The 16,778-nt window shown below is 30.3% G+C and overlaps 1 protein-coding gene across 1 annotated transcript; it reads right to left on the bottom strand.

Annotated features, from left to right (window-relative positions):
- Nucleotides 1-6,550: 6,550 nt before the first annotated feature.
- On the bottom strand, nt 6,551-15,667 carry LOC132751258 (caprin-2-like). Its single transcript, XM_060741412.1, has 3 exons — nt 15,406-15,667; nt 7,810-7,896; nt 6,551-7,337 (listed from the first exon to the last, which is right to left on the bottom strand). Exons 1-3 carry the CDS (start codon nt 15,590-15,592, stop codon nt 6,922-6,924), a joined length of 690 nt encoding a protein of 229 aa, XP_060597395.1. The 5' UTR covers nt 15,593-15,667; the 3' UTR covers nt 6,551-6,921.
- Nucleotides 15,668-16,778: the final 1,111 nt, after the last annotated feature.

Here is a 16,778-nt window from a genome sequence, read left to right as displayed (position 1 = left end):
GTTAATACATCATTACAAGAAGCAACAACAACAATTGAATTGAATAGAATTGTGCTATATTAAAACTTAAAAGTTTTAATATGCTGTAATAAATGTGAGTTTGATGTGAAATAACTGTTTTATTATACCTTCTCTTCTTTTTATTTCATCATCTCTCTTTAACATCTCGTCCGTTATGTTCCCCTTCATGTCCGCAAACATGTCCGTAAAATCTGCAACTGTTTGTTTAATGTCGCCTAATGTACTGATGATCTTATCCTCAGTTTTCTTAATATCATTTACCATTGTTTCTACCTTAATTTCAGTCCTGATCATTTTCTCTAAAAGTTGTTCTTCATATGCAAATTTAGAACAAACAGGCTCGCTAGCCTCAGAAAACTTATAACTGCATAATCCAACGACAATAACAAACGAAAATAATAGTGAGAACCTCATTTTCATTGGAACAGTTGTAACATAAAATCTGAATTGAACAATGTAAGAGAAACTGTTGTATTTATTCAAAGAAAATATGTGTGTTTGAAAATGAGGCCCGTATATGTCTGTTATGATAATTGTGTTTAAGCAATTGCAAGGAAACCGCATGATGCATATTATTATATCAAAAAGCCATTCTGAAGAGGAACAAACTTTCACAACTTGAGTCATATAGTACTCATACAGTAAGAGCAGGTTCAAGGGCAACATACAAAATGAAATATTTGTTTTCATCTTAAAGGCGTGATTCGTTTAAAATCAATTACTTCTGAGTTGATAATAACATCTCTTTTGTTTAATATTATAATCATTGATGCTTTGTTATAAGAGACCATTTCTCTTATTTTATTTATTAAACGTGTTTTAACGATTAGTATGACATACGTCTATTGTTACACATAAGATCTAGTATTAAAAAAACTTGAAACTTGTAGTTAAGTCTTTACGGCTCACTTGCTTAAGTATCTGTTTTTTCCTGTGAGTTGTATCAAACATCAAACATAAATTATGTTTTTGATATTTTTACTGTTTACGTCGATTACAAAGAAATACTTCTATCATTCTTTCAAGTTTGATTTAATTTAACCTATCAGTACTATTCAGAATTACCGTTGTTAGGTTCTTAAAATGCTTCGTACTAGCGAAGCACATATATAACATTCACAAACAGTTTTTACAATAAACTTAGCTTTATTGCAAACCCACCGTCCGGACCTTCTGTTTTAGAAAACAGTGAAAGTCTGTCTATTAAATATGATCTCCACTAATTATCAATATTTTGTTATTTCAATAAGATAATTAGGCTTAGATTTTCAAGAAATTCAAGTATTCAATAAATATTTTTGAATTAAAGCGTTAATTTTACTTTGGAAAATTCAGAACAGCTGTTAAAATTTAGCCAGTCGCAAACGTTTAGTGCGTTTATTTCCATCGTGATATGCAAACTTTAATACACAGTGGACAAGTATGTAATTATTTCTTGAACCTTTTATTTTCTCCGTAAAGCTATGTATAATGTCTACATAAATAGAACTATCTAATGATTGCATTATTTGCATCAAAATAACAGTCATTTACATGATTTCTATTTTTGCAACAAGTGCATGTTTTTTTTCTTTTGCATATATTTACTTATAACTTAAAGGCATATAGTGCCTTAGAAATGAAAAAGTTCTTACCACCTTTAGAAACAGCACCCATGGGTTCCATGGCGTTCTCAGACTGGGTTTAGAGTATATTTAATGACTTTAATATAGACGGAATTATTGTTGAATGAGAACCTTTTGTCATTAAAGAAGGAAATATGTAAAGAAAGTAGTATTTGACTTCAATACAAATTACCAAATCATTATAAAAGTACTAACTGCCAAAAAGCAATAGAGGCAACAGATTGCGGAGAAAATTAGTAATGTGTGACTTTTTTGTTATTATAACCAGACACCAAAACCTTAAAGCTGTTAACAAATAAAAATATGTCTTGGGTATAATGGGCCTTAAAGACTCATTTAATATAAGTAAATAAAACGAACATTTACTAAACTCGAACTTCGGACATTTTACTTCTGAAAGTAGTGTTCTACCTCTAGATCACTATCTGTGATGGTGGTGGTGGTGCTGTCACTCGATAGAGGGCATGACCATAGGTTAAACCGTTAAATATGGGAGTTGTTTAAGTCATATTTAACTAGTTTGAAGCAAGCCCTCCTTACGGACCTACGAAGTAAGGAAATGAATTAAAAGATAACAATTATCAATATCTTTTTTTATCCAGGCATCACTTGTTTATAAATATGTCCAGCTTATATCACACAGTTAACATGCAGAAACTTTAAAAATCGTGATGTTAGAAATCAAAAAGTCAAAGTGTATCTTTACGGCACCCTGTTAAAAAAAGAACATTCTAAACAGATTGCAATTTTATCTGGCTTCATTTTATTTTATCTAATCAATTTACATAACACAGGCGGTGTTACCAGAAAAATATATGAAACAATATTATATATTATCAGGTTCGTTGTCAGTTAATTGTTATCTCTATGGAAAGGTAAACATTGTAAACACTTGCTTTTGATTAAGATAGTATGAAATTATATATTAAACCGATTTTATCCTATATTACTGTTTTGATAATGACAATTTTGTATTGCCTCTTCAAAGTATATTGCATACTTGAATAATGTTGAAGCAGAAAGCTTTCAGATAAAAGCTTAAAAATTAGAAAATTGTTAAAAAGGATACAAGTAGTGAAAAAACAGAGCTAGCACAGAGAACAAAATGTGTCAACATAGAACTAAATGGTAGAAGAAAAACTTGACACGTATCAGATATCATAAAATAAAATTGTCACAATATCTTCGGTAAATATAGTGAAAACCCCTGTAATGATATAAATTACACTTCTAACAGATTAAGAAGTTACCTGACAGTAGGATTATTTATTCAGTTCAAGGTGGAAAAAATGTTCTTATTATTCATTTATTGTAAATAACCTTTTACACACTATCTAAATATAATATCACCATCTATGTTAGCCAATTATATTGAAAAAATACAAGCGCTTACGAGCAAAGAGCAATTTATAAACTGTTGACGATATTGCATGTATATAAGAAGGGATTTCCTAACGTCTTTGCTAAATTGTTAGTAGTGGCCGTAGCTTCAAATGACGGTACGTGTAGTAAATCGAATGGACGTCATTTTAAACGTAAAACATTTTTCCATGGACAAATTTTATTATATTTGTTCCGTATGAAATTTAGGTACATTTTTTTTACATTTAACGTTTTGCGTTTAATATATTATTGATAGTTCCATTAGAATGTGAAACAAATTACAAAACGAACGTCAATATCTGTCATATTGTGAACAAATTCAAAAATTATTAAAATAACACAATGCGATAAATCTAAAATGTCTTAACGTCAACTGGGTGGCCATTTCTTTTATTGTACAATTTAGTAAAGGGACGTTGGAGTAATTACTTGGCGCATTATACTAGCATTATTATCTCGTTTAGAAATTGTCTCCAGTATTTCATGACAGAAATATTATGAAAAGCATTCAAAATATTTGCTTTTATTTGTATTTTTTTATTTCATTTATTATTTTCTATTCCTGCATGTACGTGCATCAAACATTTCATGCGTTATATTTGACCGAGTATGTCTGATATGACAAGACCTATACAAAACAAATACGTTATTAATAATAACATACACAGTGTATTCATAATGATTTCTAATGATTCACAATGGAGATAAAATCTGAATCTTGGATATTTGTTACATACTTTCTAAATATCTTGAATATCGTATACAAATTTGTGGTTTTATTATAAGTAACTGCTTCTCAGTTTTTCGGCAAAGGAAATATATATTTACATTCATTTATTTCATTTTATTTTACTTTTTATATTTTCAGTGATGTAGAAAAATTTTATCAAGTAAATGTTTTTACAGGTTAAGAATCTGTTGTTAATAAATTCAAGATTTGTTTACGATAATTGTTTAAAACTTTAGAATATTGCTAGTTGTTTATTTCAAAGCAAAAAAGAAAATTCTTCCAGAACAAGATAAGCATGTTTTTTTAAATTTAAGTTGTAATACGTACGTTTATAAACAAGGAATGGGAAGAGAGGTGACTCTGTAATGTATATATGTAAATGAATATTGTCAATACTTGCAGTATGAACTAGGGAGTTGCTTCCCTTTCACTATATAACTTTTCAGTCTCTTGTTATTCAGAGTAGAATGACCGTACATAAACAATTTTTATCTTGTACAATTATGTAGTTCAATTATCTTATATGTTGTTAGGTATGGATAAGACTATATTAAAGATTATGATAATACAAGTACAAATGTTGCTGCAATGCAGCAATTGAGAAGCTCCGCGCAAAAGAATTGCGCTCATTACAGATACCTTACCAAATCATTCCTGCGCACAGGTCATTTTCTATTTAGATTAAGTAATAGTGAACATTATCAAAGGGCATCCAAGCAAGACATGCAGCAAGTGAGGATGACATAGTATGCATCTGATGATCAGATATTCTTATAAAACTGTTCAATGGATAATTGGATTTTACCACATTTGTACGTGTATATCATAGATGAATGGGCGGACAAAAGACATTGTTCATCATGAACTTTGGTAGGCTTGCTAGAGATAAGAATATTAAATGTATTTTCTTTGGAACTCAAAATGAACAAAGTCTGTTTTTTTAAAATATTATGATTGTAACATATATACAAACAGAATATAAAAATAGCAATAAAAGGGACTAATCTAGTACTTAATATTACATGCATTTTTCCATATCAAATTAAGTAAAATGGTTTCTTTCAATACCTGGGAGTTAAGATACAATAGCAATATTCTAAGTCCCAGATAAATACTGGAAGAAGTACACACACTGGAATGAAAAATTGTGATGAATTAAGAAAAATATAAGGATTTTTTTTGTTTATACGCGTTGACAGCAATAAAAATCATGAATAAATTTGCATGGAATGTTGATATAGTGACACATTATTTATCAATTGAATACTGTTACTCGAATGTCAGACATATATGAGGAAAATCACTAACATCATCTTTATGCGAGTCAAAGATATAAAAGCTATATGAAGAGTACAAAGAGTGCTGTTGAATATTTTTGCTTTTCATTTACTTCAAAACTCTTCAGTTCGTTTTATATTACCATAATGCGAAAGAAATGACCGTAAATAGATTTTCGGGCTTTCGCAATATGAAGGTCATATCTATGTATAGCTTTCATGTACAGCGATAAAAACATACATACTCCACTGTGTACTACAAAACAATAGGTAATTTCTTGTAGAAGATACAAATCTAAGAAATAAATTATAAAATTAAAGTTTATTTTTTTATTTTGTCTTTTATACTACTTTTATATATGAAATTTGTTCCCGTTCTCATCCATTTATATGACAAACTACGAATCACCGAATGGGAAACCTATATATGACTTTACATAATTGAAATCGAAAGGAATTATTGCATCCGAATTTATTTTTAGCTGTAAATCGAAGGGATTAATTGATAAAAACCGAGTCCATGGACAATATAAAGTCAACACAATGCGGAGCCTGTTGGCGCTGAGCAATTATAAACAGAATTTCGTTTGGTGAATCATGTCTATCCGAAATAGATAAACCGTTACAAACAATAGGGATTACAATAAGAGATAAAAGAATATAATGTTCTTTAAGCCATTATAAAGCTTAATATAAAAATTCTTACAGTGCCATGAAAGTGTTAAAGCGTATGCTAATGTACTTTTAAAATTTAGCAAGCAGTACATAGTACATGCAATTATATTTTTCAATGAGTCTGTATTTATCTATGCCATGGTGTCTGCGTTTACCTGTTGCATGGCGTATGCATTTATCTTTTTCATGTGTTATTCACTAATCTATTTCAGGGTATTTTCATTTATTCATTTCATGGTATTTCATGAAATTAAATTCATTTCTGCATTTATATGTGTAATGATAGTCGGTGAGAAAAAATATTTTTACCGGATGACAATTGTGCTGGCCTAAGCACACACATGTGCCGGATAAGAGAAAATATTGATCTTATTTTCGATTCAAATGCCCTAGTCCGTATGTTTTACAATACCATTTTACTGTGAATGACGCCTATAAAGTGACACCATATAAAGAATTTTTTAATGGCCAATTTGGTAAATCAAAGTATAAATACGAAGCGAATCGAATTTAGTTTGTTTAAATCCTTTTCCTAACAAAAAACAGAATAATATTTTACACACAGAATATATTCCGTAGCGAATGAATGTCAAAATAACAGCTTGAATAGTGCAAATGTAATGCCGAATATGTGCCAATTTAATATCACATTGAGCACCACAGAAAGTAAGATAGTTAATAGAAATGCAACTGAAAGAAGTCTGTTATCGCTTACAGCGGCCTCATTCATGAAACTGGCGCAATCTCATAAAAAGTGTGGTATTCTTTTCTATTTTATATGCTTTTTATTATCATATGACACTAACAGCGTGACATATGCCTCAAGTACACAAAATATCAAAAGCCAAAGTATGCTTCATGATAAAAAGAAATATAATTCCTTAATGATATATCAAAACAAAAAGACAACTCGAGTATTCATATATTGCTTTAAGCTTTTCTTACATTGTTGTTAAACATTTCGATAAAATCTTTTCATTCTCTTCTATAGAACACAATATCCCTGTGCATGAAATCCGTAATTGCAGGATTAATATTCTTAACATAATATAGCATCAACATAGATTTCAACAAATTTTCTCTTCGATATCATAATGTGTCACAAAAAATGAATTAAAACAATATATTAAAATGTTCATGTTTTACATCAAATACTAAGACTGAAAGCAGATTTTTACTCATATCAATTTTTATTGGTTTATTTTATAATTCAGTTATTGACAAATACTCCACTAAATGTGTTCATACTACGTGAGTTTTGAAATAGCTGACAAATAGAACATGACAATGTTGATTTAACCCAAACTTTTTCTCCCGATTTAACTATTATCACTGTTCCAAACGTATTACAGCCATAGGTATCAACAGCATCGTTAGCATGTGCTGCAATAACTTTACCTTCCAACACCAATCCAAGACAAACATGTTTCCCTTTATCAGGACATGTATGAACATCAAACTGGTACAGTCCTCCAACAGGTGCCGTGAACAAGCCCGTAGACGTGTCATAGCCTGTTCCCTCGTTAGTGATTGTCTTCTCGAAAATGAGAATCTCATCTGTAGAATCAAGAGCCAGATCTTTCACGTGATGTGCGTAGAAAGCAATTTGGGGTTGTTCAAGTTTTCCTAAACATGTAAATAATATTTTTAGTTGATATTTAAAAAACATTTTGTTTTTACAGGTTAATTAATGTCAATTAATAGTGCACACGGATAGTTAGATTTCATGAATAAGTGCTTCTCTGATTTAATGTGTTTATACATTTAAAGAAATAAATATAAGATATCTAAATCACGTGACCTACGTAAATGACAAAAGCATAGTCATATATTTACATTGATTGATATCTATAGAGTTTAAATGATAATAAAAATTAAAAATAGAATATTTCAAGTCAAATTAAATCATTTGAATGTTATTAAGAGTTACACATTTTAACATAAAGAGCATCTTAAAGGATTATTCGACCTAGTTTGTTTATATAACTGACAAAGTGATACACTAATGAGTGAAAGCATGAGTCAAGTAAGAAATAATTTTATTTGTCAAATCAGTTTGAAATACTTTTATCTTACACAGGTTAGAACATAACAATACCTTTAAGTTGAATAAGTTCCTCTTTTTGAACCTCAATGTCACTAGTGATGTTTTTACGTATTACGTCAAATAATTTCTTGAACGATTCTACAATTAAAAACAAAACTTAAGTTCTATGTCATTCAGTGGGCAGTTTTATAAGCATCCTATCTTTGAAGAAGCTATATAATAATTAATCCAGATTCCTTTGAAATAGATTTTAGATTTTAGATTTTATTCAAGTAAATTCCAGAAGGTCATAGACCCACGAGGACAATATATTCACAAGTAATCGACATATTAACATAAAATGAATACATGCATAAAGAAATCAGCAGTTAAGTACATGATAAATATTTAACATTATTATCTGCTACAATTCATCCGAAGTAAATGTTAGCATACAAATATTTTATTTCTATATAAAGCAATGCACATTATTATAAATTTTCTTAATACAATAACATGTGATAATTTTATATATTCACTAGCACAAATAGAATAGAAGCAAAATGTGTGATCGTCGTATCTAAGTATAATTTCGGTAACTACTACCAGATAAGCTTGTCAAAATATAATAATTAAGGAGTCACTATAAAATCAATCCGTAGATCCTAGTTACCTCTATCTTGACGTTCGAAAGTATCAAGATAAAGTGTGAAAGATCCATAGAAAACATATTACAAAGTATACTCAATATCAAAAATTTAAAATGATTTTATGTGAAGGAAAATGAAGTCTTGTTACAAAAACGAAACACAAGACTTCTGATAGCAAATATGATGATCGTTAAATACAAAACGGTTTGATAGTTAATTAATAAACCTTTGTATGTGAGATTCAAATAATAACAATGATTAATGCATGATACAATTCATGTCTGAATATTAAAAAGTATGCTTGTTCTTATTTCGAAAGCTTTATTGACAAAAATACTCAGATTTCTTATTATTTTCAAGTTCTCAGAATTAAATAGCTCTGTTAATTTTAACATATTTGGACGTCGCCAATAATAACAAGATATATACTTCTTTCGTATGAGATTATACATTGCACATTCTAAAACAAAATGATATTCATCTTCTATGACATTGCAATTATAACATATTCTTTCATTCAAAGGAGTGCATGTAGGTTTCGTCCATCTTCCCATTTCAATATTCAATCTATGAGACGATACCCTTAATTTTGAAATACCTATGCGATACTTTCTAATGTTAATTAAGCTTAAGTATGGCTGTAGTTGAAAATTTGAAATGCACCTATAAAAAGTAGCTCTACTAGAAATTTGAAGTCTACTATCCCAATTCTGTAAAAATTGATATTTAATTCTTTGCTGCACTAGATTCAAAAATACATTTGTGTTTCCAACAGTTTGAAAAAGCCATGCATCATAAAAACCAAGATAACTAAGTAAATTTCTTACAAGAGAACACCAGTTTTTGTGATTAGGATTATTGTCTATATCTTCTTTTAACATAAGGTACACTTTTCTTACATATTTATTATCATTTAGATTCACAATTTTAACCAGAATTTAATTATGTTGAAATATCTTATATTTTGAAAAGAAAGCCTACCCAGTTCACCATAAATGAAATCGTTTTGAGTCGTTTTCTTAACACCTAACATATTTTTACAGAACTGCATGTGCAACCTTTCAATAGATTTCCCAGGTATAAAACCCCAAACCTCGGAACTATAATTAAGAATAGGAGAAACAAGTTTGTCAAAAAGTTCTAACCTATGTTTAACAGATATATCTGTAAATTTAAATAAATACTTATTCATTCTAAATATTGCCTTTGTGGCCTGTCCAGCAAGTGTACTTTGAGCTTCAGAGAAAGAACCACCGGTTGTAAAAACAATACCCAAGTAAGTGAACTTACTAACAATTTCAACAGGATTACCATTATAACTAAACGAAATATTACTTTGTAAACGGCCACCTTTGCGGAAAATCATGACTTTAGTTTTTTCTGAATTAACAACAAGTTTCCACTTGCAACAATATTCGTATAATGCATCTAAACTATTTTGTAATTCAATACAACTATTTGCAAATATAACAATATCATCTGCATATAAGATTAAAAACATTTTAAACATGTGAACATCGATGCCTTCAAAACCTTTATCAATAAATATATCTTCTAAATCATTAAGAAACATTGCGAAAAGAAAGGGAGACAAACACTCGCCTTGTCGTACACCTAACATACATTGAAATTGCTCACTTATTTGGTTATAATATTTAACTCTAGATTTAACAGCTGAATACATAGATATAATGATGTTTAACATGTTTCCACGAATACCTAACTTAATCATTTTCAACCATAAATTATCTCTGACAACATAATCAAAGGCTTTACTAAAATCAATAAATGCACAAAAAAGTTGTTTCCCGTTATTTAACATATGACTAATAAGACCATGAAGTACAAAAATATTATCTGTAGTACCCATTTTTGACCTAAACCCCGATTGCGCCTCAACATAAACACCGTATTTTTCCGCCCATTCTGTTAACCTATTATTCAATATCCGCGTAAATAATTTCCCTAGGGTACTTAACAGTGTTATTCCTCTATAATTGCTTTCATCGTTTATATTGCCTTTTTTGTGTAATGGAACAACATATCCCTCTGACCAACTGTCAGGAAAATAACCCGAAGTAAATATTTTATTAAATAACGACAATAAGAAAGGTAATAATACATTTTTGCCATGTATAAAGAATTCATTAATATATTTATCTGGTCCACTACTTTTATTTGATTGAAGTTGATTAATTGCTTTTAAAATACAACCCTCCTGTATTTGGCCATTTAATTCTTGAAACATTATCTTAAATTCATTTTGCTCATATCTTTCAATAAAAAACAGTACATCTTCATCAGGTTGGAAAAAATGATCATCGGGGTTATTGACTGATTCAAAATATTTCTTAAAAACATCAACAGGTATATTCGATTGTCTTACGCCAGCACATTTTTTCAACATATTCCAATATAACTTAACATTATTATGTTTGGCCTTGTTTAATTTTTCAGTCTCTCTTTTGTCATATTCGAGTTTACATTTTCTAACACAAGCCTTATATTGAGATCTGGCTGCGACCATAGCTTTCCGGTTAAAATCTGACTTGTCCTTTCTAAAGAAATTTAACAATTTGTAAAAATTTAATCTTTTTTCATAACATTCTTCAGTATACCATTTACAACATAAATTACTGTTCACATCAAAAACAGAACCAGATTCGCATTTTACCTCTTTCTTAACAAAGGGAGATGCAACCTCAGAAATAATATTCGAAAATTCATCGATACATAAATTTATCTCATTTGCCGAGACAGAAGTATTTACATGTTCATTAAAACTGTGTAATTTTGACATAATATCAGCGGATGATAATCGTTCAATATAATCTTCATTTTTGTCACAATGCCACACATATTTAAAATTATCGCTTGCGGGTGACTCATTATTTACAATATGTACATCATTTAAAGCACTAGTGTCGAAGAATGCAAGTGAAAAATCAACAAGGCAATGATCAGATAAAATATTGGGTTCTAAGATCTCAAACTTATCTATACAATGGAACAAATTTTGTGTAGTTAAAACATAATCCACAACACTCGATCCCCTACTACCTACAAATGTGTAACTACCAACATTTCTATCAGCTCCAAAACGACCATTTAATATACGGAGACCTGTTTGTTTATATATATCGAGAAGAAATAAACCATTGTCATTCAAATGGCCTTTATCCTTAGAAAAACGTTTAATCTCTAAGTCTGCAACATAGTCATCCGGTAAAACGTGCATGTGTAAAAAATTATCATCTTGTACAAAATCCGGGTAGTCTGATGTACGGGCATTCATGTCTCCGCAGACAAGTAAATTTAAATCATTTTCATACTTAGAATATAAAGTTGTAATAAAGTCAGTTAATCGATCAAAAGTATGCGTTTCAATCATTGACTGTCGACTGCTATTTTCAGGTACAACGTAACAAAGACAAATAAACAAATCATTTTGTAAAAATAATTTTTGAGCGTTGATTTTGATACAAATTATATCATCCTTACTTTGAAATACTAAAGTGTACTTTGGAACAAATTGATTTCTAATATATATAATAATACCTCCTGACGCTCTTTTGCTATTTTTCTTAATTTAATTTCTATTTAATACAAAATGTTCAAAATTCTCTACACACAAGTCCGATTGTTCGGATGTCCAGGTTTCTGTGAATAAAACAATATCATGATTAAGAAAAATGGCTTTTAAATCTTTTGAATTCAGTTTATCAGTTCGTCTTGTTTTCAGACCTTGAACATTTAACAATGCTAATCGTAACGAGACCTTCTGGTTTGTTTCCTATACAGAAGAATTATCGCTGTTTGCACGAGAAACCCGCTCATCTGTCGATTGACCTTGTTTTGATTGTAATGAGTCATTCCTATTTATAGCATCTGGTAAAACCCGATCTTTTTTCCGTGTAACACTTACACTTTGTCGCCTATATGGTATAGCGGAACTTGACCGCTTTTCTGACCTTGTGGTTGCACGTGCATTTCGAGACCGCCCACGCAACGGTGAACACTGTTCTTTCACTGCAGTATTATCGTTCAATATTTGTTTACATGCCGTATTTTCTGTGCAATCTACTACAGTTTTTAAATGGGTATTTTCAGACAAGTCGTGATATGGAATTTTGTTCATATTTAAAACTGTGTTTGTGTCGTTATCTGGATGAAAAGAATTCGAAGATTCATGATCATGGGAATTGTTTTTCTCTGACTGTTTGACGTGACATGTTCGGATCTGTTCTGAAACGATTTGATCATTAGGAGGCTTATTGGTGTCACTTGAGGAGAAGTTTTTCATAGGTTGCTGCGTAAAGGTGGTCACACTTTGTTGAATGTGTGAAGTAGACTGATCAGACTTTTGCATAACTTTTTGACTGGGCGAATGTGCATACATGTAATTGGCAATTGTAGTTCCTTGATTCAAAGTTAAGGGAGGGAACTCAGTGTTTTGTGCAGGGATGAGATTGAGACTTTGTGGCGGAGCAACATTGAAGGTATTGTTTGCATCGATTGTTGGAGGCGGGACACTAAAGTTTGGATTAGTACTGTGACTATCAGCTACACTTAAGACGGCACTGTAACTAGGCGCTTGATGAACATATGATGGGATAGGCTCATTACCCGGTAAGTTATTTACACTTGATAAACCGTGTCCATGTATGCTATTGAACTGACTTAGTGTATTGCCATTACTATTTGAGTTTATTTGAACATCCATGGGTATTTGAGGTCGAGTGCTTTGACTTTGCTGCGAGTGGTTGTCATTCGTATTGGTGCCCAGTGTATCCGGATGTTGCAATCTATTGGTTCTCATGTAAATGTTCCATTCTAGGAGTCCATCCTCTATCGCTCTACCATCCGATATTAATTTTGCCGGGTATATTATCTTCACTTTTGAGGTTGGATTTCTGGTTTTAAGCTGTTTTAAACGTGGCCAGAGACGGGATCGGGCCTCTTGTATCTCACGGGGAAAATCATAATCTACTGAGAATTTCAAACCTTTTAACATGGTGACTTTACTCATTATGAGTTCTACATCTTGAAAGTCTGAAAAATTCACTATTATTGGTCTATTTTGAAACTGTTTGTGTAAAACTAGTTGACCTAGTCTGTGTGCTCTAGCTATAGACTAATCCCTTGGGCTTATATCGAGACGATTTTGTAGGAAGTCCGTTATGATCATCGAGCAATTTTCGTCTCTATTTTCTATGAAACCTCTGAAAATCAGATTGTTTCTCCTGGATCTCGCTTCTAAATCAATTGACTTATATGCCAGGGATTTTAGAAATTCAGTTTGTGAATTTGAAATATTAACGATTTGACCCATCTTATCGTTCAGGTTGGCAAGGTTCCGTTGAAAATCTTGCATCCCTCGTCTACAGTTAACTTGTTCACATCTAATGGACCTTAGTTCATCAAACATATATCCAAGCTTATTGTCAACAGAGCTGTGCATAAAGTCAGTTCGTGAAATATCAGGCGACTGCATATTATTTTCTTTTTCTTGCAGAATTTCATATCTGTTTCTAACACTGACCCCTTGATCAAAATACGCATTCATGATTGCTTGACTCGCGTTGCATAAAAATGTTCACTATGTCTATATCACAACAACGGTATATTATAATATGATATAATAGATATATTCACTATATCGTTTACTGTATATGCATTAATCTATTTACCGTATTGTAAAAGTTATAGCTGATATCAACAGATTTTCAACAGATTTTCAAACAAAGAGATATATGTGTTTTCATAAAAGTCACAGTTTGTAGTTTATTTAATCACCTTTGATCCTGTATCAAATATCCTTTATAATAATTATTCCATTTTACACAAATCATAATCCATATTTTGTATAAATAGCACTTTTATTTCACGAATTTGATAAAAATATATCTGATTAAAAAATTCAAACTTAGAAATAAGAATGTAAGAAATGTGTTCTTTGATAATGCCTTTCATTGCATGCTCAGATGAATCAAAAATAATTTTATAAAGTTCCGAAAATTATTGTTTATCTTATCGCTTTGTACGTTTTTTCTCTTAGTACTTCAAATTAACAAATAAATATGAATTATTAAAATATTTTAAGGCCTGCTATTATATTCGAATATTCAAAACACTACCGAATATTCGAACAGTGAAAAACGAATATGCATATTCGAAAGAAATAATGTTTCAATTGTTTTGTTATTACTTTCAAATTTTAATTAAGACATTGACATTCACTTGACCAGGTATTCATATGCTTCGATAATTTCTATAATGCGCGTCAACGATTATCGCCAATCAACTTTGAAAAGTTTGGGGAATAGTTGATCAAAAGGGAAGCCCGTTTGACATTTTGCAATTCACATGTTAACCAGTTAATAATTAGATGTTTCCGTTTTTTTTAATTATGTTACTTTATTGTTTTGTGTGCTTTAATCTTTCCGATCAATCAATAATTGTCTTAAATTGTGTGAAGCGCGTTATGAAAGCATGGGAAGTATCTATATTCCGTCAGAAGATATTCATTTCGTAGGAATTAGACTATGTGTGATATTCACTGCGTTATAGCTAAATTTATCTTAAGATTATTTTAAACCTTATCTAAACTTATAAATAAATAACAAAAATAATTATTACAAGTTCAGTTTCATTATAATTATGTGTTATTGGGCCTAAGCGGCAACGATGATTCTTATTACTGTTAGTCAAATCACGTGAGTTAACTCCCGTTAAGATGACAAATGGTCACCAGTAGGATTTACTGTACAAAAGACAAGCAAATTAAGAATTTATTTCAAAAGTAAATATTTATATCGATTTACAATAAATTTGATACAAAACTTAGACATAGTAATGAAGGTCTTTTTAATCGTTGATTATTCCAAGCATATTAAAGTAGTATATTATTCGACGCAATCAACTTCGGATTCAGAGTTTGTATTGTATTTTATGAAGACTGTTTTAATATAAAATGTTTTATGTTTGAAGAAATAAAGCTTTGATGATCATGTTTTACCTTCTCTCCATTTTATCTCATCACCTCTCTTTAACATCTCGTTCGTAATGTTTGCTCTCATATCTGCAAACATGTGCATAAAATCAGCAACTGTTTGTTTAATGTCGCCTAATGTATTGATGACATTATCCTCAGTTTTCTTATTTTCATTTACCATTGTTTCTACCTTAATTTCAGTTCTTATCATTTTCTCTAAAAGCTGTTCTTCATATGCAAATTTAGAACATACAGGCTCTCTAGCCTCAGCAAAATTATAACTATATATTCCAATGACAAAAACAAAAACAAATAACAGTGAAAACCTCATTTTGATGAAGACAGTTGCAACATAAAATCTGAGAAGCTCTCTGCATTAAACGCTTTAGCGAAACTGTTTTATTTATTCACAAAAAAACATGTATGTATGAATATGAGGCCCGTACATGAATATTATAGCACAACTGCATGGAGATCAAAGCTGGAGAAACATTTATAGATATCATAGTTCATTTGATATTTTATAACACAATAAATTTTCGGAAAATAAAATCTCAAAACTCGGGTCATGTTTGCACATATGAAATTAACAAAAACAGCCATAAGATATTAGAATACGCAGAATTAAATATTTGGTTTTAAAGAGGTCTTCCTCTTTTAGTTTTTGTGAGAAAAAAAAGTTCATTTCAAACTGTACAATACAAATTTGTAGAATAACTGCTAGCTTCTTTAAAGTCTTTGTATCTAGCGCAGCGTTAGAGTATGTGATAAATTGAGACATAACTAAATTGTACATCTTAGAACATCATAAGTGTATTATTTTATTGTTACAATATACTTTAAATGATTCAAATAATCTATATTGGTCTCTTATGGCGACTACTTTATGTCCGTGTATGAACATCACAATACGTGACCTTTTTTCATTTGTCTTCTATCGGAACACATCTGTTTAGACTGAATTAAATGTTTATAGCTGCTGATTGGCATATGTTGTTATTTTGCTATTTTGCTTTTGTTAAACAATTGAAATGTGTCGGTAACTTTTGGTGTAAATTGTCAAATATGGATCAAAACAGAGTAAATTTCAAGATATCAAAATACTGTTATAACCTTGCAAGTAGAAATTGTAGCAACTGGCATTTTAGGATTAAAAACCTCTTTATAAAATTTGGTTGTGTAGATTTTAGTGACTGTACATTACCACAGAATAAAAATGTTGTTGTTGATACAATTGTGAAGAATGCAATGGATGTATTGATAGATGAATGGATAAGATCAGTTCATTGTATATTTAGTAAATCTGGTGATGGTAGAAACAAGTTAAGGTTATATCAGAAATTTAAGTTTGATTTTGAACAGGAGCATTATGTCAATAAAATTATGTCTTATCGCCA

The sequence above is a fragment of the Ruditapes philippinarum genome, unplaced genomic scaffold, assembly GCF_026571515.1.
Source record: "Ruditapes philippinarum isolate M1 unplaced genomic scaffold, ASM2657151v2 ctg2996_1_1_1_1, whole genome shotgun sequence".
NCBI lineage: Eukaryota > Metazoa > Mollusca > Bivalvia > Venerida > Veneridae > Ruditapes > Ruditapes philippinarum.
This window is presented reverse-complemented; position numbering and strand designations above follow the sequence as displayed.